General features: G+C 41.9%; 1 protein-coding gene across 1 annotated transcript; it reads left to right on the top strand.

Moving 5' to 3' along the window:
- The first annotated feature begins 990 nt into the window (after window positions 1-990).
- Window positions 991-26,730, top strand: EXOG (exo/endonuclease G). Its single transcript, XM_019418728.2, has 6 exons — window positions 991-1,191; window positions 3,179-3,328; window positions 6,573-6,712; window positions 8,213-8,289; window positions 10,795-10,909; window positions 25,903-26,730. The coding sequence occupies exons 1-6, from the start codon at window positions 1,029-1,031 to the stop codon at window positions 26,368-26,370; spliced, it is 1,113 nt and encodes a 370-aa protein (XP_019274273.1). The 5' UTR covers window positions 991-1,028; the 3' UTR covers window positions 26,371-26,730.

Raw genomic sequence — 26,730 nt, 5'->3', positions numbered from 1 at the left:
AAACTCCACGTGGCAATCTTTATGTTATTTTATTTTTTAATTTGTATTTATTCTTGAGAGGGAGACAGACAGAGCGTGAGCAGGGGAGGAGCAGAGAGAGAGGGAGACACAGAATCCGAGGCAGGCTCCAGGCTCCCAGCGGTCAGCACAGGGCCCGAGGCAGGGCTCGAACTCCTGACAGCAGGATCGTGACCTGAGCCGAAGTCAGACGCTTGACTGTCTGAGCCACCCAGGCGACCCTCTGCATGGTAATCTTTAATCCTCACCAGAAGCCTATGGTCTAATCACCTTCATCATACTTATTTTATTGTTTATATGTACAAATAAATTTCATTTACTATATGGAATTTCTGTATATATTTAATAAATATACATTTATTAAATATCATTTAATATATGGAATTTATTACTATTATTCCCATCTGACAAAGAGGAACCAGAAGCCCTGAAAGGTGAAGTTAACCTGAAGTGGAAAATGGTCGCGCATCCAAACCCCTGCGCTCTGATTCACGGCCCTAAGCCACCACGGAGTCCTGTCTCGTCAAGAGGCTCCTTAGGATGTAGAAAGCTGTTTTGAGAAGTCAGGACTCCTATACTGTGACTTCGCAGCCAGGTGTCACGAAGACATCCAATGTGGCACAGGTTTTGGAATGAGACCGGAGTTGGGATCGTGGCTCTGAAGCCTTCACTGTAACCATGTGCAGGTGGTTTCCTCACCTGTTAAGTGGCACTAAAGGCATTTTCTTCTCAGGACTCTCTGTGCACACCACTGCGCCCTCCAGATGTCATGCCTCCCACCTATCACCCGATCAAAGGGACCATGGGCGGAGCGGGGATACACCCGGGCCGCCGGTTTTGTCACCAGGGGGCTCCCGAGACTCTCAGCGCGGAGCGTGTGCGCCTGCGCCCTCCCCTCTGGCGACTCCAGGTTGCGCATGCGTGTGTCGCTCCTGCGGTTGCGATTGGCTTTCAGGCGACCGTGCAGGTGTGCGCATGCGCCGCCGTAGAAGGCAGGCCCTTAGGGTAAGATGGCCGCGGGAAGTTTTGCTTCCCGCCTCAGGGGCTCCCGGCGCTTTCTGAGTGTCTTCGTGGCCGGGGCTGTGGTGGGCGCCGCGGGAGGCGGGTTCACGGCCCTGCAGGTGGTCCGGAGTCAGGGCGCTGAGGCAGCGTTGGCGGTGAGGGAGCCCGACGGTAAGTCTGTCGGCCTGCTCTTCCTTCCCCGGCCCGGCTTTCGGGCCGGATTCCCACCTCGGGCGTGAATCGTAATTTTGGACCCGCGGCTCTTCTCCCTTTGCCGTCCCCGAGCCCGGGGGTCCTGGCTTCTCCGCCTTCCTAGTCTTCCCGCCCGGCCTCCCCGCTCCGCCTGGACTGTCGCCTGCCTCCTTCGCATACTTCTCCATCTTCGTTTTCTCATCATCTACCACCGAAGCATTTATCACATGTCTCTTTGTTTTAATGTCTGTGGCCTCCATTAGGTCGTTCACTCCGCACACAGTGTTAGCCGATGAGTTAGTTAATGGTCCTCATTTTGTCATCGTTCAAACGCAGAGGACCCGCCTTAACCCTACAAACTGTCACGTTATTTTGTCAGCAGAAAACATGGGCTCATTCGGAAGGAGCAGAGAATTAACGATTGAGGACAAGCAAGCTATGGCAAAACCACAGGCAGATCCAACACCCAAAGTGGGGGAGGAACTTCATGGCGATGACCGAGGAGGTTGGGAGGGTTTGTTTTGAAAAGTCCGTTGGAGAAAAGTGCAGGGTGAGGAGTTTCTCATTGGCCGAGTCGCATGGGTGGGCAGCGTCTTGTAGGAGTCGCCTTGTACATCTTTTCCCTCCCGGGGGCCTGGCGTTGAGGATTCTTCCCGCTTGACGTTTTTCCTGTAACTGACACGGAGTGGTGTGGCTTCCCCTTCCAGCCTCCCCTTGCGAGCATCCAGAGTCCCCTTTAGTGAGGTTTCCCTTTATTAATTTTCACACCTGCTCGCTGTTCTCCAAAGTGTGTAAATCCTGCAGCTGCCAGGGCTCCCTTATATTTAACAGGGAAAATGAGCTCATGCTCATTGTTTACGCTTTCCCTGACCTGCCGATTTAACTGGTTCCTTCTGATATTTGGCAGTTAGCAAGAGAAGGGCTCTGGTAGGTTGAAGACCTGGAGAAGGCATCAGGAGAGGATTAGTTTCACCGAGTCCGTGTTAAATGCGTGCTTGGTTTCTCCCACTGGGAGGAGGAATACCCGTTTTGCCCCTGTTTTTGCTGCAGCGCACTTCTCTGCTTCAGTTCCAGAATGTTGAAGACGACTGTCCGTGGATGGCGGTCTTCTAAAATTCTTATAAAAGGCGGTGCTTTTGTCCCCACGCTAACTCTTAAAATGTAATGAGGAGGTAGGCTCTTTCCCACTCAGTCGTGTCAGTGACCAGTAATGACATGTTTTTCCTTTGCTGCTTTTGTATACACAGTACTTTATGGGGCACCTATTTGGACATTTGGTGTGAAAGACCAGTAAGATCAGGTCTTTATTTACGGGGCGCCTGGGTGGCTCAGTCGGTTGGGCGTCCGACTTCGGCTCAGGTCATGATCTCGGGGTCCGTGAGTTCGAGCCCCGCGTCGGGCTCTATGCTGACGGCTTAGAGCCTGGAGCCTGCTTCCAATTCTGTGTCTCCCTCTCTCTCTGACCCTCCCCCGCTCGTGCTCTGTCTCTCTCTGTCTCAAAAATAAATAAACATTAAGAAAAACTTTTAATGAGATAGCTGCAGTTTACCTTGATAAAACCACACAACTGATTACTGGCAAAGTCTGCTGTCTCCTCTGCCTCGAAGTACAGTAAAACCTTGGGTTGCGAGTAACTTGTCCTGCGAATGTTCTGCAAGATGAGCAAACATTTGTAGTAAATTTTAACTTGAGAAACGAGCGATGTCTTGCAATACGAGGAGTAGGTGATGCCACATGTCACATGATCACAACTGAGCCAGTGGTTCTTGAAATTCACTTTGGTACACAAATGCTTTGGACTATAAGTATGTTTCCAGAATGAATTACAAAATGGGATCTGGTTGATTAGACTTTTGAGCCAGTCCTTGGTAAGTCTCACCCCTCTCCCTTGACTTAAAATTTTTTGTTCCTAGTAAGAATCACTAACTGTTTGTTTTTGTCCCCCCACCCCCCTTTTCATCTTTAGGTTGTGCAGAAAAGGCTCTCTTGGAACAATTTGGAGTCCCTTTAACTGGAACAGAGACTAGGCGTTACACTAATCATGCCTTGTCTTATGATCAGTCGAAGCGGGTGCCTAGATGGGTACTTGAACATATATCCAAAAGCAAGATAATGGGTAGGTGGTTAGAAGTAATGGCATTGATGAAAGATGTTTCTAAATTTAGAACAAGGAAGATTATTGATTCAACCTCTTCCACATTATATCACACTTACAAAATGATGATGTTTGTAAGACTCACTTAGATAAGTGGACCTACCTGGTAGCCGAGGAGCCCCAGACTCTTCCCAGCTTTCTCGGAGGCTGAGAGGATCCATATCCTGACATAGGAGTTGGAAGCTCTGTCTTAAATATTGCTACAACTGGCACCATTCATTCGTTGTCTCCACAAATATTTTTAAAGTGCCTGCCATGTGTCTGGCATTATGCTGAGCCTTGGGACCAGAGCAGATGGTCTCTGTGTTCATGGCACATGGTTGACCTATCAAACCACTAAACATGTATGTATAATTGCTTTTAGTAATAACTGTTCCAAAGGGCAAGTGATTGAAAGTTAGGTTAGTGTAAGTAAGGAACAGTAAAGAATGTGATGAGAGTTGATAATAGGAGAACCTGATCTTGATTAGCAAGGGTTCTCCCCAGAAAATGGTCTGGAGGGTGGATGACTGTTACCTAGGCAGAGGAGTTAGGTGGGCCATGGGGTGTGGACAAGAGCATTCCAGACAGAAAGAAAAGCACAGTTGCATCTTCGAAGGCCCCAATGTGAAGACTTTTGTTCCTTTAGGGAGCTAAAAGAAGGCCAGAGTGGCCAGAACAAGGGAGAATGTGTGAAATGAGACTAGAGAGGTAGGCAGGTGTATAAGTATGTTTGTATGTTTTTTAAGTCTTGGTGCACTCCTGTAATTAAGATGATATTTAATGTTAAATTGGTTTCTGTGGAGATTATTCCAGTTTACAGTATCTACCGTTAACTACTTGTCCTATCTTTCTCACCCATAATGAGCATTATTGAGCTTTACCAATTTAATAGCTGATTTTATTTCCATTTATGGGTTACCAGTGAATATCAGTATTTTGTGAATTATTCTTTGTCAGTTACTGTTACCATTTTCAGTTGAGATGTGATGTTTTGAATTGATTTGTGGGAGTTCTTTTATGTAATAAGGTATTACCTTTTGTCATAGTTGTTTACTCATATTTCATTTAGCTGTTAATTTGCTGTAAGGCCCACACATTATTTCTCCTTTGCTTTACAGTGCATGTTATGTTTACATATATTAAAATGCTGATACTCATATGAGTGCATGCCTGTCTAGAGCGCAACCAACCAGCACACTAGCAGAAGTCTTGGACTGCTTGCTGCTAGAAGGAAACTGAGGTAGTTGGAAACTTTATGATAGCAGTTGAGAGTTGATTAGAAATTTACATCGAGAGAAACTCATTTGGTTTAGTTAGTCTCAAGCCTAATGAATTTCCTTTAAATACAAGACTTTTCCCAAGATGTAAGGAATTTCAGTTGTACTAATTTTATCCTCCTGTTACCATTTTCAGAGGCATATAAGAAAAGCAAGGCATTTCACGTTGTAAATCCTGTGAGCTGTGTAATTTGAGGAAGCAAAATAATATTTGAGAACAGGAAGCAGGATCCTGTGATTTATTTGATTTTAGTCTAAAGAGTCTTCTGTTTTCAGGAATGACACACCAAATTATTCCCATTAACTCTCTGCTAAAAAATGACAGGAAATGTTAGTAGTAATATGTAAGAAGTATGTAGGAAAAAGTCACACGCGCGTGTGCGCGCGCGCGCACACACACACACACACACACACACACACACACACACACACACACACACACGAGTCAGCATGATAGTGAATTGCCAAGCCAGTATTTGGGGGAGAGCTAGAATCCAGAGAGGTAAGGGCAATCCTGGTAAACCAAAGCCACATTGCTTCTGATGCCACACCTTTGTAGTAGGGAGAAGGGGACTAAAGGCAAGACCTGGGGCTCACCCAAGGTAGATTGTCTTATAGGAGACCCTCCCACATTAGCCTGGAACCCCAGAGGGCTACACCGTGGGGGAGGAAGGATGAACCAGAACAAACCTGCCTGCTCACCTTCAGGGACTGTATGGGAGATTGTCTTGGCACTGAGCAGGAAAGGGTCAAAAGGAAAATAAAAAACCTGTTCCGGAGAAGTTGAGGCCACACACTGGCTATCTTGCACACTTACAGCCCAAAGCCACGTAGCCTGGATGGATTAAGTCCTTAAGTCCTGAACTTGGTTCAGCGTGGTCTTCCTCTGGCAGTGCCCCCAGATACCTGATCGAAGCAGGTTTATATCCATCTCAAGGAAGGCGTCTTCATCCTAGGCCTTTGGAAATTCCCACAAATGAATTTTCGAGACAACCAGGCATGCGAAGAAGTGATTCCAGTGGTAATGACACTTAAGAGAAGTTTACTATCAGTTCTTCAGTTATTTATTTCTTTACGACATGGCTCTAAAAAGCTAGGTAGTGGGTAATTTATTCTGAGTCTTGGGATCATTTAAAATTTTTCTGGCTGAATGAAACGACATTAGAATCAGTAACTTCATTGGTCTCCATTTTAAACTTGTTTGAATAGCAGCCTGAGTATGTTCCGTTTATCCCCATTATTTTTGTAGTTTAACAAGATCTGGCCTAATGACAGTGGAAAATGTACTGTTAGGATTTGCTGGTGTCTGTTGTGGCAAACTATCCTGGCAGTGTTAGAATAGAAATAAATTGAGATTTTTTTCTCTCATGTGGTACTCAGATACTTTGTTTCAGAAATTTCTGGGTTGAACTCATAACCTAAATGTTTGTTTTGTCATGGCTTAAGCAGTGACAAGCAAGATATCAGAGACACTTTCACCCTCCCCTAGACTGTGCCTGCCCAGGACAAATTGTTTTGTGTCTATATATATCCATTATTTCAGTACGTGTAAACTTATCAAATACAGTTGCACAAAATACAATGCGTGAGGGTCTTTTGAAAAGCAAGAGTTTATTTAGTAGTAAGCTTTTTATATAGTTCAGCTATTTGGTCGTTGTTTTTACTTAAATACTATCCAGAGGATTTTTCTCCTTTAATTTGAAAGGCTAGAAGCAAAAGAATATGAGATAGCTACACTGTACAAAAAGCATTCTTTCCTAGACTAGTCCTTGCTAAATTCAGATGAGGTATCTGAACTATCCCAGGAACTTGAGACATGCACACAATCACTAAGTACTAGCTACTCAGAGAGATACTAGCCAGCAGCAAACAGCTTGCCTTGCTTAGAGAATCTCGAGGAATATTTATCCACTGATAACTTACCCATTTTGTGTGTTTTTCTGTAGGTGATGCCGACAGAAAACATTGTAAATTTAAGCCTGATCCCAACATCCCTCCAACCTTCAGTGCCTTCAATGAAGACTATGTTGGGAGTGGGTGGTCACGAGGACACATGGCTCCAGCAGGAAATAACAAATTTTCATCTGTAGGCATATTTTTTTGGGAGGGATGGGAATACAGGGCTGGTGGTCTGTATACCAATGGACTTGGACTTTAGGAACATCGGAGTCAAACCTTAGTATTTGAGAATTTCTATACTCTTATTTTGCATTTTTCTTCCTGACTTTAATTCGGGTTTTTTTGCTTAGATGGTAAAACATTCTTAAATAGGTTGAAAAGTCAAACTAATTACTATGTAAAAGAACTGGAGAGCCACTAGGAGCTATTTATTTATTATTTATTTACTTTTATTTTGAAAGATTTCAGACCTGTAGAAAAGTAACGAATACAGCACAAACATTTTTACCTGTAGAAAAATTAAAAAGACAGTATAGCCAATACATTTTGATATGTTTTCTTTATGTGCGCATACATATATATGTATATACAATTCTTTTTTCACTATCAGCAGTAAGTTGCAGACATCATAACACTTTATCCCTAAATAGATATTGCTCAGGAGATTGTATCATGTAAGAAATGAGGATATATGTATATATGACAAGAGTATCATTGTACCAAGAAGTGTGTGTACATGTATTTTTGAGTATTTGTACAATAATATTCTCTAATATACAGTTCATGCTCAGATTTGCCACATTGTTGCAGTTGCATTCTTTACACCTTTCTTTGATCCATATTCAGTCATGAATCGCCTATCACACTTAGTTATCATGTCTTCCTAGTGTCCTTTACTTTAAGTAAAATAAGTTCTCTGCCAAAAAAAGGAGAGAAATGTCTTTTATGACATGGACATGTATTGCATCAACTTTGGTGATCATTGTCATTAAGGTGGTCGTTTTTAACCTTAGATACTCATAATCACCTAGGGATGTTTTAAAAAAAATCCTGATGCCCAGACCCAGAGCAGTTAAGTCAGAAACTCTAGGGGGTGGAACCCGGCACCAATATTTTTAAAGCTCTCTGGCTTATTCCAGTGTGCATTCAAGGTTGAGAACTACTACTTGAAGAGAAGGTAATTGATGGTAATATAGATCAGTGGAAGGAGATATGACGACAGCCTTGTGTTTACGGTCGGAAATGTGAAATGAATGCACACCTAGTGGCCCGGAATTCAGAAGAGCAAGGAATTCTTCTCTGCCACTTTTTACTAAAATGTATTGTATTACTTAAATAAAGTTTCTGAAAGTTGACCTTTATGTAGAAATTCTTTGCCAGAGGCTGAAAACTTACCCTTTAGTTTACATTGGAAACTTAGTTCTTAGAGTCTGTGTAACAGGTTTGAATTATAAGAATTATAAAGAAAGCTAGGATACCAAACTACTTATTTTGTTACAGTCCTTATTTTGAATAATCTGTATTGGGCTTTCTGACCTGAAATAACTGTGGCTCTCATTTCTTTAAACAAGTAGTCACTGTAATTGCCTAGAGCTAACGTATAAGGAACTGCTTTTTGTGTCTCTTTGTAAAATCTCAAAGGGGAAGGCATTTCCGTGCAGGTTACTATTTTTATTTCTTTTCACAGCAAGCCATGGCTGAAACCTTTTACCTTTCTAATATTGTGCCTCAGAATTTTGATAATAATGCTGGATATTGGAACAGGTGAGGGGTGAGAGTTTTAAAATGTGATTCTGTGGGAGATGAATGATGTGCCAGGAGAATGTACTAGTGCGCCCATCAACTGTTTCTCTTTCTTTCTCAAAGGCTAACGCCACTGAAGGTAAGTACTTTGGACTAGTGGTGGTCTTGGGAGTACATTTATCTGTGGGAGTACAGACTTCAAAGCAGCCAGCAATTTTGAAGTGGCAAAAGTCACCGGTCAAAAGCCAAATTTTGGAAGAAACTACTCAGAATATTACTGGAGCATTAAGAAATTTTTGAGTATGTCCAGAGGACACTGTACTTTTTTCTACGTGTATTTCAAGAGTTGCTGAGCTTGCTTTTCTTTTCTTTTCTTTTCTTTTCTTTTTTTTTTTAAAGTTTTGGTACAGTTAAACATAACTGTTAACCAGTTTTAGATAGATGGATAGATAGATAGATAGATAGATAGATAGATAGATAGATAGATAGAACCTAACTTAAATCATCGAATTTGGAGCAGTGCCTGTGTGGCTCAGTTGGTTGAGCGTCCTGATTTCAGCTCAGGTCATGATCTCACGGTTGGTGAGATCTAGCCCCATGTCAGGCTACAGGCTGTCAGCTTGGGATTCTCTCTCTCTCCCTCTTTCTCTGCTCCTTCCCTGATTGTGCACACATGCATGCTCTCTCAAGATAAATAAACTTAAAAAAAAAAAAAAAAATTCTGGGCCTTCTGCAGTTTTTTGACACTTAACCAGCTCTACCAGGGGATCTCTTTAAGCATCGAAAACTACCACTGACTGAGGTTGTTCCAGGCTATTGCATTTTTCTCAAACAGTACTTGTGGTTTAAAATAATTAGGAGAACACCCCACACTTGAAAGACTTCAGCAGTTACAGTCATAGCTCCACACTTGTTTTGTCTACATACCCTCCCTTCCCCCACTCATTATTTTAAGCAGGTGACAGCTATATTTTATCTATAATTGTTTTCCCATATATTTTTAGAAGATAAGGATTTTTATTTTTTGTTTTTTATTAAAAAATTTTTTTTTGTAACGTTTATTCATTCATTCATTCATTCATTCCTAGAGCACGAGCTGGGGAGGGGCAGAGAGAGAGCAAGACACAGAATCTGAAGCAGGCTCCAGGCTCTGAGCTGTCAGCACAGAGCCTGACGCGAGGCTCGAACCCATGGCCTGCGAGATGATGACCTGAGCCGAAGTCGTACATTTAACCGACTGCGCCACCCAGGCGCTCCAGAGATAAGGGTTTTTAAAATAAGTTTTTTTATTTATTTAGAGAGAAAGGGAGAGCGAGAGAGTCCCAAGTGAGCTCCATGCTGTTAGTGAGGAGCCTGATGTGGGGCTCAAACTCATGAGCTGTGAGATCATGATCTGAGCCGAAATCAAGAGTTGGATGCCTAACCAACTGAGACACTCAGGGGCCCCTAGAAGATAAGGATTTTTTTAAAAATGGAAGCAAAGCACTATTATTACCCCTAAAAATTTAGCAGTAATTCCTTATTACCAATTTTACAATTAGTGTTCAAGTTTCTCTGTCTTTAATTTTTTTTTTTTCTGGTTGATTGGTTTGGGTAGGTTTGCTTTCTAATCCTTTTTTTTTTTTTTTTTAATCCTTACCAATTTGTTGAAGACCTGGGATATTTGTCTTATAGTTTCCTTTTTTTTTTGGCTGGTTGCATACCTGTGGAAGCATTTAACATTTTCCTTTCCCAAGGGATATATTTTTGGGAGGAAAATTTGCCTGATAATTAAGCATATATGCTGTGAGGTACAATACCGTTGATTTTATTTTTTAGATATGGAAGCTGAGGGATGATGACATACATTGTAATTTCTCATAAATGTCTGCCAACTGCAGTGTAAGAATGCATATTAAACTCGCCATTTTTATCGAGTAAATTAGCAGCCATTTTTAAATGATAAATCCCAGTGGTAAGGATTGTTGTGAAACTGCAGGGTCGTATTTTGGAGTATATAGAGTAAATTGGTACAATACCATTAAAAATACTGCTGCTGCATATAATCAAGTGTTATTAAAATATGTATTCAGTAAAGTAATTCTGGCCCTTGAAGTTTATCCTAAGGAATGTTGTGTTATGTAAGAAATGTTAGGATGAACCCATTTGCCCCACAGGAGGAATGGTTAAATAAATAAGGTGTATCAACTTGATGAAATGATATATAACTCTTGAAAAATGAGAATTACAACACAGAAAGATAAGGGAGAAGACAATTTCAGTTCTAAAATATATACTCCGTGCACAGACAGGAAAATGTAGATAGTTGTAGGAATGTGTTTAATTTTTAAGTTTTGTGCAGTGAAGAACTGGGACAATTATTGCTTATATGCGTATGATGTTTTGTGCAATATTGTCTTGTTCACATTCATCTGTGAAATTGAGTTTTCCTGATGTCTTTCCTAGGGATTTGATAATGGTTTGCTTCTCTTCTGTATTTATGTCTGTGAGAGTATCACACCTTTTTTTTTTTGCTTTGTTTTTCAGAATGGAAATGTACTGTCGAGAACTGACGGAGAGGTTTGAAGATGTTTGGATCGTATCTGGTCCGTTGACTTTACCTCAGACTGGAAGTGATGGAAAGAAAACAGTTAGTTACCAGGTAGGGGCATGTTTTAACATTCAGGCTTATGTTATTTGCGTGAGATTATAATTTCATTCTGTATTCTGCTTTCTAATTTCCTTTATTGAACACCTGTTGGAATCATAGGCATCGGGGATATAATGATGGATTGAAAAGTAACCACTGACTTCAGGGAGCCCACAGTTTAGAAAGGGAGACAGACGTGTTATAAGTTAATCACATTAGAGTGTGGTATGCTGCAGCGGAGATCAATACATGGTGAAGGGCCATCACAAGAGGACTGACCAACTCTATTTGTGTGGGTTGGGAAGACTTAACAGAGGAAGTGGTTTGTGAGCTAGATCTTGACAGATGAGTAAGAGTAAACTGAGTCAGTGAATCCCTGTATCGTACACCTGAAACTAATATAACGCTGTATCTTAACTATACTGGAATTAACATTTTTTAAGATGGGAGAGAAAAAGAATAAACTGAGTCAGGAAGGGAGCCTGGGAGTTCAAAAGACGGAGCAGTGCAAGCACGGGACGTTTGGGATTAACAGCAGAGGTCTGCAATTCTGGTATCATTAATAAAGATTGCAGCTTAGGGCTCAACACAGGTGTGGGTGGCTCAGAGGGGATGATTTCTACAAGTACGGGTAAGACAGGGGCCAGATAGTAAGTAGAGGGCTTTGTATTCCGTGAAGGCTTAGATTTTAGTATTTGGATAGTGAGAAGTCCTAGGTTTGTTTTAAGTGTGGGAGACATTTGGTTTGTTTTGGGTTTTCTAAAGAGTATTCTGGCAGCACTATGTAGAAAGTAGGGAGGAAGGGCCGTTTGAAAGAGAAGTCGGAGGCGAGGCGAATGGGGCATTACTGCAGTGGTCCGTCCATATGAGAACAGACACGGTGCCACCCAAGCAGCTGGAGGGAGGACGATAGAGGAATATGGGAAAGAGTAACCCTGAACTCATTTTTTGGTGAGGAGAGGAAAAAGTTCAAACGATATTTAGGGGGCGGTGAGCAGAGTAAGTGGGAGGAATGGCTTTTCTTGTAGATGCTAGAGTTTTTAAAAAGGGTGAAGTTTTTTTACATGCAAGATACTTAAGAACTCTACGGACTGACGGAAAGAGAGGTTAACCCGTAAGAGCAGAATAAGTGGTGCGAGGGCCTGCGTGTGGTATGGGAGTAAGCAGTGTGGGGATTGCGGCCAGAGGGTAGCTGAATTCCTACAGTGACACACTGTGAGACGCGTCCAGGGCAGGGAACCGGGTGGGCCGGAGAGGAAGAGGTGATAGAGTGAGCAAAGAGGGATTGAAGGACTCCCCTGTAGGTCCAAGAGATGTGTTGGGAGGGAACACCTAGCTCAGCTCTAGGAAGAAAGCAGATATTTAGCAAATGCTGGTTTGGTTAGAAAGTCTGTGATAGAATTGAATGAGCTGAGAAACAGGTTTAGGATAACAAAAGTAACTTTAGGGCATGTCCTGTCGCACTTGCTTATTATCTGCCCGTCTGGATCAGCCGAGTAGTGATGTATAAGTATCCAGAGTGTTCACCTAGGTGCTCACGCCCTCAGAGTTATTCCAGCAGTTCTTATGGGAGGGAAGGACTGGCACAGGAGTTTGTATGTTAAACAGGTTAATCTCTCCTCCGATCAGTTTGCTAATTTGATTTTAGTATTTTTTCTTTTGGTAGAAGAAAAAAATGGGCTCCCTGTATTCTCTTATTTTTAAAATATTAATTATTCTTTAAAAAAAATTTTTTTTTAAATGTTTATTTTTGAGACAGAGAGAGACAGAGCATGAACGGGGGAGGGGCGGAGAGAGAGGGAGACAAAGAATCGGAAGCAGGCTCCAGGCTCTGAGCAGTCAGCCCAGAGCCCGACGCGGGGCTCGAACTCACGGACCGCGAGATCGTGACCTGAGCTGAAGTCGGACGCTTAACCGACTGAGCCACCCAGGCGCCCCTAAAATATTAATTATTCTTGAGCTTTGTTAAATCCTCTTTACTCTTGCCGTTGGAAAAGAGGTTCTCCTAACTTTGACTTTTAAACCTTAAGTGATGAAGTTAGTTTTATGTGTGCTTTGTTTTCATAAAATTGGAAGATTTATATGACTAGCTTACTGTGTAGTAGAAGAATTTATGCAAAGTATGAAAGGAAAATTAACCCAGTAATAGCATTTACTAACAGTTGGGTTTTGTGTTTTTTTTTTAGGTTTTTTTTGGCTGGATATTTTTTAAATACGGGTTGGCCAAATGCTGTGGTATATTTTTTGCTGAAAGTATATTTTTTTCCTTAAATTGGGTATAATTTTTAAAAATATAGCTTATAAAAATATCTGCCAGCTCTTTTTGCTGAACGGGCCTAAAAGCAGTGATATGTTATCAGCAGTGAGCATACCTTGAGACCAGATCTTGTTTCTAAAGAACCATCTTCAGGGCACCTGGGTGGGCTCCGTGGGTTAAGTGTCCAACTCTTGATTTTGGCTCAGATCATGACCTCATGGTTCATGAGAACAAGCTCCATGTCTAGCTCCACACTGACAGCACAGAGCCTGCTTGGAATTCTCTCTCTCCCTCTCTCTCCCCCTCTTCCCAACCCGTGCTTGCTTTCTCTCTCTCTCTCTCAAAATAAAAACTTAATGGGGCACTTGGGTGGCTCAGTCAGTTAAGCATCTCTTGATTTTGGTTCAGGTCACCATCTCATGGTTCATGGGTTTGAGCCCTGTGTCAGGCTCCATGATGTCAGCTATCAGTAATCAGTTATCAGCTCAGAGCCCGTTTGGGATTCTCTCCTTCCCTCTCTCTCTCTCTCTGCACCTTCCCTGCTTGCATGTGGTCTCTCTCTTCTAAATAAATTAATAAACTGGAAAAAAAAAAAAGCTAGCCTAAAATAATCCTTAAATAAAAAATAAAAAACCATCTTCTACCGGGAGAACTTGGCATGTGGAAAGGTGGCTGATTCCAGGCCTGGTACAGGGAAAGTACAAAATGGAACATCTTGTGCCAGAAAGCAAGAAGTGCCTATATGGTAAGGACACGTCAAAAGGACATAGAAATCCGCCTGCAGGCCTTCCACCTTACTGTGTCTGGGGCTCTTTGATATCACAGTATAATGGCCTGTACATCTATTGAATTGGAGGAGAGTTTTTACTTCTAATAAATAAGTAAATACATGAGTGTAAGGAAAAACTTCTGACTGTAGAGTGTCAATTAATAAATTTATAAGAATGAGTTTGAAAAATCATTTTGCCACCATCATGGTAATAAGTGATGCAGACAAGAATCATCAGTAGATGCTAAAACTAGTGAGTGAAAGTTTTATGGGAAGGGAAGTAGGAAGTTTATATAGTTAAAAGAACCTCTCCACAAATTACTTATTAATAACAAAGCAAGAAGTGGTAACTGTACAGTGGAGAAATTTAACCGAGTGATCAAGGTTAATATTGTCAATAATGGGATTACTGATAAGCTGTATTTCCTGGTGTGATGCACTGAGAAGAATGCAGTGTTACTTCTGTGATATTTCGGCCAAAAAGCATAGCATTGAGTCTCACTGTGCAGAAATATCAGGCAAACTCCTTTGAGGGTCATTCTGTGGAACAGCTGTCTTGTACTCTTCAAAAATGTTAGCGTTGTAAAAGACAAAGCTTGAGCAACTAAATATTACAGATTAATGGAGCTTCATCGGTCATGAAAACAGAAAGCATTGTGTGATTTCAGATCAGATCCTAGATCAGAAAACAGATGATACTAAAAAGGACGTTATTGAGACAGTTGGCAACGTTTGAGGCCTATAGATTAGATAATTGTATTTTGTCAGTGTTTAATTTTCTGATTTTGATAGTTGTACTGTGATTATGTAAGTGAATGTCTTTGCTCTTAGGAAATGCATCCTGAAGGATGGTTCTGTGATTTATTTTCAAAGGGTTTAGGGAAAAGAGAAATACAGAGGGGAAAAACATAATAAAGCAAAGTGGGTAAAATGTTAACAGTTGATGAAGCTGTGAAGGACACACAGGTGTTCTTTGGGCTAATCTTGCAAATTCTAAATTTGAAATTAGGATGAAACATGTATATGTACATGTATTTCAATATATCTTTTCTAGACCAGAATTCTTCATTACACTGGAATATATAAAACTAACCACTAAAAAGACTTACCTTGCTTCTCCTAAATAGTGACTGCTATCCAGGCCTTAAAGAGAGTTTCAAAAGAGACCTGTCATCTGTCTTCACCCAAATTAGTGTCATGGTGATGAAATGTGTGAGAGCAGTCACAGTCAGCTTCCTGAAGGGTATACTTTGAGTAATAGTCTTGTTTTCTTGTTTTTGTATTAAAGCCCTATTGGTCTTAGGTCTTTTTTTCAAGTTCTGGGCTTCTGGACCTGTCCTGTTAGTTTTCCATATCCGTATTAATTTATAGGATCTATGCGTGCTCACTGGCAAATCTTTAATCTAGCAAGCCTTCAAGTGCCTGTCATGTGGGAGGAGGATGTATACAGAATTGTAAATGACATGCCTCAAACTACACTTTTGATTGCTTTCTCCCTTCTTCCCTGGATTTCACATCCTGTGAGTCCTCTCTCTCCATTTCTTTGAGTCAACAACTTTCTTAATAACTTTTAATCAGATTTTGCTGAAGCTCTGGACACCTGCGATGTGGCAGAGACCTCCAGTGACGTTCTCTGCCTCCGGTTCTGTTGGTGCCAGTCCGTCTGGAGTCCAGAAATCATGACTTTTCTCATCCCTAAAACCATCAGAAATCAATAATACCAAAAGAACAGAAAAGTAAACTTCATTTGTACTGAAATCAGGAAATGCCCATAGTCATATCAAGAACTTCAAATAATATCTGAAAGATACAGTACACTTGGACTGAATTATACAAGGTTATTATTTTGACATGTGTGTTAATTTGATGTGTATCAAAGCATGGGGCACGGTCCTGGAATTAGTAAGAAAGTTTTTAGTAAGGCAGAATTTCTTTTTTTTTTTTTTTTTTTTTTTTTTTTTCCTTTTTTTCATCCACAGAACCTTAGAGAGCAGATGCCTTTCTGTTAATTTTAAAGCTTTCGACGGGTGCCTGGGTGGCTCGGTTGGTTGAGCATCTGACTCTTGATTTCGGCCTCAAGTCATGATCCCCGGGTTGTGGGGTCAAGCCCTGTGTTGGACTCTGCACTCTCTCCCACTGTGCCCCCTTCCCCGCTCACAGGCATGCTCGTTCACTCTACCTCAAAAAAAGAAAAAAAAAAACAAACCCAAAAAACCAAACAACTTTTGAATCTATTTTTCATAAATTATGTGTTATGTTAGAAGTTGTGAAGTTAGATGCTTATATTAAACATAGTTTAATCTTGATGCTTTTTCTCCCCCCTCATGTTGAAGCCATAGTTGCCAAACAATCTTTTAATGAGCCTTAAATCCATACTTTAAACATTTATTGTTATGGAACTCTATGTGCATAGTAATGAAAATCAGATAGTATAAGAGGTATGAGAGGGACAGTTTCCCGTCCCAGCCCCACTGTCCAGTTTCCTAGTTCTTCTGCTGTTTATCTACCTGTCTGAGAATAATGGGTGCTAAACTGTGTTTCTTAATTTTGATTTGCCCAATTTAAATGGTCTCTGTTGATGCTTTCACTATGAAATGCATGAATTTTCTTTGGTTCACTTCACACACTGTCCCGTTATGTCATTCATGATATTTTTAGTTCTTCTGTCGGTAAACTTTGCACCATAAACTTTATGTAATATACTTACATCTTTACTTCTTAATCTATTACTTATGTATTGTCAAGGTTTATGGCATTTATTTTTGCATTTGCTGCTATAATTTGGTCTGAGCTTCGCCTATAGCAGAGATTCAGACAGAGGCCTTCTGTGGCACATCCGGCGTGTAGATTATTTGATTTGGTTAACACAGTGTGTTGTTTTTGAATTGGTTGCTAATTTTTCATAATTGGGAGGTTTCACCAAAAAATCCAGGTATTAGGGGCACCTGGGTGGCTTAGTTGGTTAAACATCTGACTCTTGATTTCGGCTCAGGTCATGATCTCACGGTTCGTGAGTTTGAGCCCCACGTTGGGCTCCATGCTTGACAGCTCAGAGCCTGCCTGGGATTCTCTCTCCTCTCTCTCTTCCCCTGCTCGTGTGCACTCTCTCACTCCCTCTCTCTCTCAAAAATAAATAAACTTTAAAAAAATTTTTTTTAAAAATCCAGGTATTAGCTTCTCTTAAAAAAAATCAGATGACTCAAACACTTGGCACATATTCCTGTAAGGCATATGTAGTAGCAGCTTTCTCTCTCAATGGAACACATCTTTTTCCATTCACCGTAGTCCTCACCTGGTCCATTTCATCCATTTATATTTCCTGTCTCACCCTCGTTGGTCTCTGAGTTTTGGAATCCTGACTCCGTTGAAAGTATAAAAGCAGCATATATAGTACTCTGAATGTTTAAGTAGAATGTTTGGATCTGTGGAGAAGTAGATATAATCCTGTATTATTAAGTTGTGCCACTTGAGAGAGGTTTTCCATAAGCAACAAAAATCTGAGAAGTGGGGTATAAAGATGGCAGGGTATTATAATTGCTACCATTTAAATTTATTCCATTTAAATGAAGCACCTGGGTGGCTCAGTCGGTTAAGCGTCTGACTTCAGCTCAGGTCACGATCTCACGGTTCGTGGGTTCGTGGGTTCGAGCCCCGTGTCAGGCTCTGTGCTGACAGCTCGGAGCCCGGATGGAGCCTTCTTCAGATTCTGTGTCTCCCTCGCTCTCTGCCCCTCGCCTGCTCATGCTCTGTCTCACTCTCAAAAATAAATAAATGTAAAAACAAATAAATTTATTCCATTTAAAGAATGGAATACGGTACTTTTCCTTTCTATTTCAGACCATTTAGCCTTACCATCATGCTATTTTTTAAAAAGGTTAATCAGTTTCTTCTTGAAGACATCATTCTTGGAGCCCTCTGACTTCTGTTCTAATACGAACTGCTTGTTTCCTGCCTTCCGACCCTTCTCTCCCACCCGCCCTTCTTTCCTTCCCTTTATTCAGCAAATATTTATTAAGCTCCTACTGTGTACCTGGCACTATTCTAGGTATTTCTGATAACAGCTGTAAACAAACTTATAGTGGAGAGGACATACACAATAAACAAAGTGCCATATGGCAAAAGAAAACACGGAGTTGGAAAGGAAAGGATTGGCTGCTAAGGGGAAATGAGATTGGGCAGAAACCTAAGTGAAGTAAGAGAGTAACCTATGGGGAGTTTTCCAGCAAGTGCAGAGACACGAGGGTGAGATTAGCTTGGCGTATTCGGGGGGCTGCAAGAATGCCAACGTGGCTAGAGCAGAGTGAGCACTGAAGAGGAGGGCAGTTAGAGGGAGGCAACGGGGAGAGGTCCGGATCGAGTTCAGGGAGGTGCGACGACGCTATTTGATCAGGATAGTGACATAAGCTGGTTTAGATTTTTTTTCTTTAATGTTTATTTATTTTGAGAGAGTGTGAGTGAGTGCCGGGAAGGGGCAGAGAGAGAGAGAGAGAGAGAGAGAGAGAGAGAGACAGAGAATCCCAAGCAGGCTCTGCAGTGTCTGCATGGAGCTGGACGTGGGGCTCGATCCCATGAACCGTGAGATCATGACCTGAGCTGAAATCAAGAGTCGGACGCTTAACTGACTGAGCCCCCGGTGGCATATATATATATGCCCCGATACATGTATATGTTTTTAACTGGGGGAGAGAGGAGCAAAGGCTTCAGCCCACGTTGCCATTTTGAACTGGAAACCTCCTTCAGTCCTTATTCATTAGTTTTTTGCACAGCCTTTGGCAGAGCACGTTGGTATTTTGTAACATTTTATTTTGAAGTAATTTCAAATTTGTAGAAAAGTGGCAAGAACAGAGAACTCCGCTACCTGCTTCACCTGGACTTGTTAGCTCTCTGCAGTGTTTGCACCCTCTTCTCTGTGTACGCATGCACCTATTCTTAGGATTTTCTCAGCCATTGGAGAGGTCATTGCAGATATCTTGTCCCTTTCCCCCTAAGTACTCCGTTCTTTCACATACCACAGTACAGTGATCAAATTCATGAAATTTGGCATCCGAGAATAGTATCCGCAGCACAGCCCATGTTCACATCTTGCCGGTTGCCTCAATAATGTGCGTCACGCGGCCTTTTTTCCCTGATAGGGAATGAAGTCTAGGATCGTGCACTGCATTTAGCTGTCGTGTCTCTTTAGTCTTCTTTAACCTCAAACAGTTCGTTCCTCAGCCTTTTTGTCTTTAACGATGTTGACGTTGACGAATGTAGGCCAGTTGTTTTGTAGTATGTTCTTCAAATTGAGTTTATCTCTCGTTTCCTCTGATTAAATTCAGTTCTGTTTCTGGCGGAACACCTCAGAGGTGAGCTTGTGTGCACCCCGGTGCATCATCGCAGGATGCGTGTGCTGTCGGGTTGTCCTGTTATTGCTGGTCTTACCTTAGATCACTTGATAAGGGGGTTCTCTCGAGATTTCTTCACTGCTGAGTTAGCATTGCTCCTTTGAATCTAATCAGCTGTCTGTGGAAGTCCTTTGAGGCCGTGTTAAGTATTCTTTTCCTCTTCAAACTGTCACCTGCTAGTCTTCGATCCATTGAAGATTCTGGCCTAAATCAATTAATGCTGTAATTGTTGCCAAGTAATGATTTTCTAATTCTTCTTCCTTCTACTTTTATTAGTTGATGTTCTGCTGTAAGGAAGAGCTTTTCCTTCTTATTTATTATCAGTGCGAATTGATGGGTTCTTATCTTATTCAGTGAGTTTTAATCGATCTGCTGTGTATTCATTTTGATGCTCAAATTGTCTTTGATTTGGCCAGTGGGAGCCCCTTTAGACTGTCTCCCGTGTGCTTTGACACATCCTCGTTGTATTTTTAGTGCTTCTACTTTCTGGAATAATGTGATATTCCAAGGCTCATCTTGGCCAGACTCTGGGATCAGCCTTCTCTCCACGGCCCTGGTTCCTTTTAATGGGGATTGGTATTTAGAAACCAGGATCTGGGTGGCAGGTTGATTCTTGAGTGCTCGTCTGCTGTTGGCTTGTCATGTGTGTTCACCACATTTATTTTTAGCTTAAAGTGGGTGGAGAGAGCCCCGAAGAACATAGTATACAAATTCTAATGCCTTTAGTGGCTCACTGTTCGGAAGACCTTCTTTCTCCATCCTCATTGCTCCTTTGTATTTTTTTTTTGTGGAGATTTATACACCCTGCTTATAAATAAAGCACTTAACTCTGTGTATTATGTATGTGTATGTGCAGTTGAATGTTGATAGGAATCTATATCCCTGGGGAGGGATATAGGTTTTCATTTTCTTAAGATTCATATCGAAGTGATTTACTTTTTTATATTTGTATTTTCACTAACATTTTCTCTGTAGTAATACAGCTTTTGTTACACATGGCATTATTTTTTCAGATCAAACGACTTCAGGTGGAATTTTAAAGTTAGAAGCCTGTAGTGTATCTATTATCATGAAAGCAAAATATGATCCTTTAGTAAATTATTTAGGAAAAAATGTTTCAGCTTGCCATTTCAAGAATTTAGTTGGGCCAAAATTTTATACGTGTGCATATACATATAGACACACATGTAAACTTGGGAGAATTTGGTTAAAGAAAGGAGACATGGAAGGCAAAGCCAGCAAGGGGAAGAGATAGGAGAAGGTAGGATATGTGCTGGAAAACAGTAAGTTCTGCAGACAGTTGGGATAAAGCGCTCAGATAGGGAAGGAGACAAAAATAACAGGAAAGGTTGGAGCCAGGTGTTTGAAGCCTTAAATGCCCAGCTAAAAAACATTCGGGCTGTTCTCTAGCTACTCATAAGAAAATAGTTGTGGATAAAACCACGTCGTTTAGTGATGCTGAGAAAGGGGGTGCAGCACTGCCCAGCCTTAGAGACTGGTTTGTTCTCCTCAGGGTAAATATTTGAGTTGTGAACTCCTGTTTTCAAGGGAATATCTTGCAATTATGTATGGCAGTTCAGAATGCCTGGAAAGTGTTTTGTTTTCTCAGACCCAGCCGTTTAATATTGCTTGTTTACAACTATGTTCTGAACCTTATTTTAGGAGCATATAGCTAATAAAAATGGTGTTTATTTAGTTTTCTTTCTGGGCAATGAGGCATGTATGTGTATACTGTACAGGAAGTGAAGCAAATGAACTGGTATTAATTGCGGGCCGGACCTACCACACGGTATATAAGCAGTTGTAGACCTTCTATCTCATTCAGTCCTCATAAGCAGTTCTTACAAGGAAGTAGTGGTTGTCTTTTTTTATAGGCAAGGAAACTGAGGTTTTAAGGGGTCAAGTCCAAGTCACGTAGCTAGTAGTTGTCAAAGGGGAGATCCAAACATGGGTCTGCCTACGTGTATGAGAACTGCCAGTCGTTCATAGCATTGTTCTTTGAAGCTCTCAAAAGTCTACAGTCAAGGGACTGCTGTGCTCTTCCTGCACAGCAGCTTAAGGCCAGGAGGTAAAAGATGGTGAAAATGGAGAGCAGTTGCAAGTGATATCTGCTAGCATGCAAAAATAACAGAAAATGGGCCAAGGGGAGGATCCCTGCTAGCCAGGCGGAAATGTCTGTTAGAATATGCAGGAGAGGATCAGAGCGTCATAGGACTTGAGTGAATGTGGGCCCAAGGGAGGATTAGTCGCAGTGATTTTATCAGAAGTGAGTCATCTGACAGCTCTAATCAGAATCACCCCCTTTATTATAGCTGAGGTCATCCATGTGCTTTCTCTGACGTGCCTGTTTCAAGAAGAGATTGATTCCAGACAAGTGAAACATACCTGAAGATTCTGGCCTGAACATTATAGTTGACCTGACAAGAAAGTGAGCTTCAAATCTGTCACCTCGGTGGTGGTGGTGGTAATGTTAGAAGTACTCAACAGTCCGCGTTTTCATTCTACAGCATTACTTTCCAGACTCATTCCAAACCGATTCCTAGAGGGGGAGGAAAGGGGAAACATGCTTTCAGGAATCTTGAGGCATCACCTGAAGTGATCAGGGAGTAATTTTTTTTTTTCTTTTGAATTTCCTGTTTGATCTTTAGGCAGAGCTTTTATTCATGTCCGTATCTGTTTTAATTCAAAAATAAATTATTTTACTGGTGAAGTATCTCCTTCCTCCCACCCTGAATCTCCCAAGTAGAAGGGACAGTGGGAAGGTGGTGCTGGTTGGACTGAGACTTGGCGGTTCCCCATCCTTACCCGGAGCAGGTGCCCAGCCTGCGCAGCACTGTCTCCCGGGCTTTGTGCTGCTGCCCGAGCTCCTGCACGGGCTTAACACTAACACAAGGGTTGGCTGTCTGCCTGTTGATTTTGCCACATGTTCTGACTCCCTCCTTTCCTTCTTCGTCTGTCTTCAAAGGTGTGGAGTCCCTGTTTATCACACTGACATGGTTTCTTTCTTTCACTTGATTGGCTTGACTTTTTAATTTTATTTTTATTTTATTTTATTTTATTTTATTTTATTTTATTTTATTTTATTTTATTTTATTTTAGAGAGTGTGAGCAGGGAAGAGGGGCAGAGTGGGGGCGCAGGGGGGAGAGAAAGAGAGAGTGAGAGGGAGAATCTCAAGCAGGCTTCACACTTAGTGTGCAGCCCATCGCAGGACTCCATCCCACGAACCTGGGATCATGACTTGGGCCAAGATCAAGAGTCAGACCTTCAACTGACTGACCACCCGGGCACCCCAATTGTCTTGATTTTTTTAAGGGCTTGGTCTCTTGATGGGTCTGACAGATTTACTTTTAGATTTTCTTTTTTTGTCTTACCAGGGAATGTAACCAGATATCTTATATATACTGATTCTAGCAGGTACCTGTGTTTTCTTCATGCTGCTGCTTAATTTTATTTAAGGCCCAGTAGGTGTATGTTTGTGACCTGACAAATGGCAGCCTTAGCCCGAGTATTGTGTGTTGCCTGTCTCTTCTGGCACTCCAGTTCTGTGTGTGTGGAGCTGGGGCAGCGAGAGCAAATTGTCGTTTCTGTCTCTTGGACGGAAGGACACCTCAGGCCAGCAGGTACAAAAACTAACTTTAGGTCGCGAGTGAGTGCCAGCTTTACGGCTGTTGTCTATATTTTGTTTCCTAGTCACACCCAATTGATTTCCAGTTTTGCTACAGTCTTGACAAGAGTTCTATGCTCTTTGGTTTAACAGCAGTGAGGGTTTCCTTTGTAGAGTATTTTTACACCTAAATCTTCTACGACAAGGATTTGTGCTGATTTACTGTTACTGAAGACTTAGGTCATGTTAAGCCCCGAGCCTTTTGTCGAGGGTCTCATTTGTGTCCATCCTGCTTCCTTCTGAAACCCTATTGTTCACCTTTAACTGATCTAATCTTGCTTGATCCCATATTTCCCCACAGTCCCTCAGCAGAACTGTTTTTTGTACCAAATGAAATTACATGTGATCTTTTGAATGACCTCCACTACAAAAATTACTTTTTACATAGGTCTTGCAGATTTTGAAACTTTTTTTTTTTAAGTAACATATCTTTGTATCTTCATAACCATTCTGTGAGATGGGCAGCATGAAGATAGTTACTACTTATTTTATGAAGGGGGAAAGAAGGTACCAGTGGACATGACTTGCAGCCTAGTGGCAAAACCAGGACTTGACCAAGTCCCTGGGGTTTCGGTCCCTAGCAGTTTCTACAAACATTTTGTGAAAGACTTCCAGTTTTCCCAGAATTGGGATAATTTTATTGTGTAGGTTGAGTTGTCTACAAAGATGATAGCTCTAAAATATTTTAACGATTTTTTTTAAAGTCTTAAATTCAAGGAAGAAAGAGTGGATTTTCAGAATTTCCAAATGTTGCTGGTTCCTATTTTAAACAGGTTACAGGTGTTTACTTCTTAAGAACAAAGCAGACTAAATCAGAGAAGATAGTGACTAAGTTTTCATTTTTCTCTTTATTTCTAGGGGTAGTATTTTGCCCCTCCTTGTTGACATATTGTGAGAAGGTCATGGGTGAAATAATCACATGATGTGGTTCTTAGTAGGAATTTTTGTGTCCATGAGGATTCTTGATAGTAGTATTGGAGGTCCTCTGGCTATTGTGTGTTTTTGAAAACCTAATTATTTTTATAAATCTTAAAACGTCAAACTTCTTTACTTTTGGCTGGAATTTAAAGACTCTGATTAGAAGCCCTGGTTGGCACTAGATGGGCATGACCATTTAATCATTCTGGATATTTGCTATTTGTTTGTAGACAAAGAGTCCATGGAGAGAGAATACCATCGAGCCAATGGGCTCGAAGGCGCCTCATAGTTGGTCTGAGGCTGTGCTGCAGTGGTGGAGAATGTCCACCAGGTGGCATCAAGGGTTTGCTTCACTGTTGGCTCCCCAGCTAACACTTGAAGCCCATTTAAACTTCTGCCCTTGTGAACCATGGCTCAGCTGCAGCTGTGCCCTCAGTTCCGGTCCCTGGCTTCCCTAGCCGCCACTCCCTTAGTGCTGTTTGTGCTCCGTATTGGCATCTGACCACATTTTGCCTCTGGTGAAAGCAGTGGGGTTGACTCTTCCTCTAGATGGGAAGCTTCTTGAAAACAGACACCAGCTGCATTCATTGTAAAGCTTGCCCCTTTCTGTGTTTCCAGCAGCGGCAGCCATAGCGCCTCTGAGTTGCTCTGTTGAGTTGACATCTGTTGGTGATGTGTAGGCTCATTGTGGATCTCTATAGAGTTCACCTTCAGTATGGTTTTTGCCTTGAAGAGTACGTTCATTTCCTCAGCTTCATAAATGATATGTTGGAGGGGTGTAGGGTTTTGTGCCTATAGATTGTGTGCTTTCATAAACTTTAAGGTGAACCCCGATCAGCCACTTTCAGTAACTCCAGAGACAGTAGTTGCAGAAAGCGATCCTGTAGATGGGGCTTCCCTGTAGCCCTGCCGTTGGTCTTGGCAGTGGAACCTCTGTGCGTGCCAGACAGCAGATAGCCATGGCATTTTCAGGCTGTGTGCCATGGAGGTAGAAGCTAGAGGAAACCAGAAAAGAATCCTTGTAGCTCTCATCCCTCTGCCTTAGCTGGGCTCCCAGCAGGGGCTCCTGTAGCAAGCAGCTTTGATCAGGAGCAAAATGCCTACTTGTACAAAGGAAGGACCTGGGAGGGCCAGTAGTACACTTGCATATTGTAGTTGGATCGTATCATTTTATTGGAGGCCATTAAGGAAATGGATGTTCAGCTTTCCTTTTTCAGAAAACGGATATGGCTTTTAAGCCAGTTGGAAGGAAATTTGAAAAGGCTCCATAATAATGTTATTTCATTATTAGAGCAAACCTGCATAGGCAACCAAGTTGTTTGCAGGCCTGACCCTGGCTCTGGCTCTTCTGTTGTATGGATACCTTTCTATAGTGCTTGGTTTGATGACATTCTGAAGTTCTGTGTTTGATAATAGGCCCAAGAGTGTGCAAAACTCTGAGCTAACGGCATTCACATTTACTTAATTGAATTTAAAAAATGAGCCACAGTCAAGGCGTAACTGGAGATAGTAATACCGACGTGGTGCGTCTGGCTGCTTTTCTGAGGGCTATTTGTTGAGTTCCCTAGTGAATTTGATAAACCAAAGCCATATTTTTATTTCTAGAGCCGGGAGTTGCCAAGCCGGGTTTTGACCTTTGGATGTTTAGAGAGCAGCAGAAGTTCTGATTATGTGATGAAGAGAAAAATGACAGCTTTTCTTGCCCGTTAAAAACCCAGGACTCACTCATGACATGCCTTTGCCCTTTGTCCTACAAACAGAGCAGAGGATGTGACCTCTACTCTTTGGGATGACATTATTTTAAAGAATGTGATCAGAATCGACCTGTTAGGCGCTCATCTTCTCTGCGAATCTCAATTTTGGTTTATTCTTACCTTTGGCAGTTGAATTTAAATCCGTGGGTAAGGTAGCTTACAAATGCCTTTTCAGAGATGCATTAAAAATCTCTTCAGGAAAAATTTGGGAACTGCCAGCACGAGTTAGCATGGCTCACACGACTGCTTTGTGTTTAGGTGATCGGTGAGGATAACGTGGCGGTCCCCTCGCACCTTTATAAGGTGATCCTGGCTCGCAGAAGCCCAGCGTCCGCTGAACCACTGGCACTAGGGGCCTTCGTGGTGCCCAATGAAGCCATTGGCTTCCAACGCCAGCTAAGTGAATTCCAAGTGAGTCTTCAGGACCTGGAGAAGTTATCCGGACTGGTGTTTTTTCCTCATTTGGATAGAACTGGTGGCATCAGGAATATCTGCTCTGTGGACACCTGCAAACTCCTGGATTTCCAGGAGTTCACCCTGTACCTGAGCACGAGAAAGATGGAGGGAGCCCGATCAGTATCCAGACTGGAAAAGGTCATGGAAAATTTGAAGAACGCAGGGGTTGAACCAGATGATTACTTCATGAACCGCTACAAGAAGAAACTAGAAGAACTCCAAGCCAAGGAGCAGTCAGGACCCCTGACTGGAGAGACAAAGCCATCTTAGTTGCCATCTCGGAAGACGTGCGAGAGCATCTCTAACGAAGCAGGTGTGTCCTCTCCAGGCTGATGTATTTTTCGTGGCTTGGCTTTAAAGAAATTATGAACTCCTAAACGTAAGACTAAATTTCTCTCCAGAGATCAAAGATCCAAAAGATGAGAGATCAGTATTTTATTTGACGTGGGAACTAATTAAGGAAACCGTGAGGTCTGCAGGTTGTGTGCCGATCTTGTGTCAGTTCACAGGACTCTGACCGCAAGATGACATTGTTTTTGTGTCCCTCTGGACGTCAGCACGTGAACGCATTTTGTCTTTGTGCCTCCAGGTCACGCACTGCGTGTGATGTATCTGCTCAGCTGTCTTCAA

This window comes from Panthera pardus, unplaced genomic scaffold (assembly GCF_024362965.1).
Source record: "Panthera pardus isolate Hobbes unplaced genomic scaffold, ASM2436296v1 HiC_scaffold_16, whole genome shotgun sequence".
NCBI lineage: Eukaryota > Metazoa > Chordata > Mammalia > Carnivora > Felidae > Panthera > Panthera pardus.
Note: the sequence above shows the minus strand (reverse complement) of the source record. Positions and strands in the feature narration are given on the sequence as shown.

Coding starts and splice junctions, on each gene's coding strand:
- EXOG (XM_019418728.2), top strand. CDS start 1,029: ATGGCCGCGGGAAGTTTTGCTTCCCGCCTCAGGGGCTCCCGGCGCTTT. Junction 3,329..6,572: donor ATCCAAAAGCAAGATAATGG/GTAGGTGGTTAG, acceptor GTTTTTCTGTAG/GTGATGCCGACAGAAAACAT. Junction 6,713..8,212: donor GAAATAACAAATTTTCATCT/GTAGGCATATTT, acceptor TTCTTTTCACAG/CAAGCCATGGCTGAAACCTT.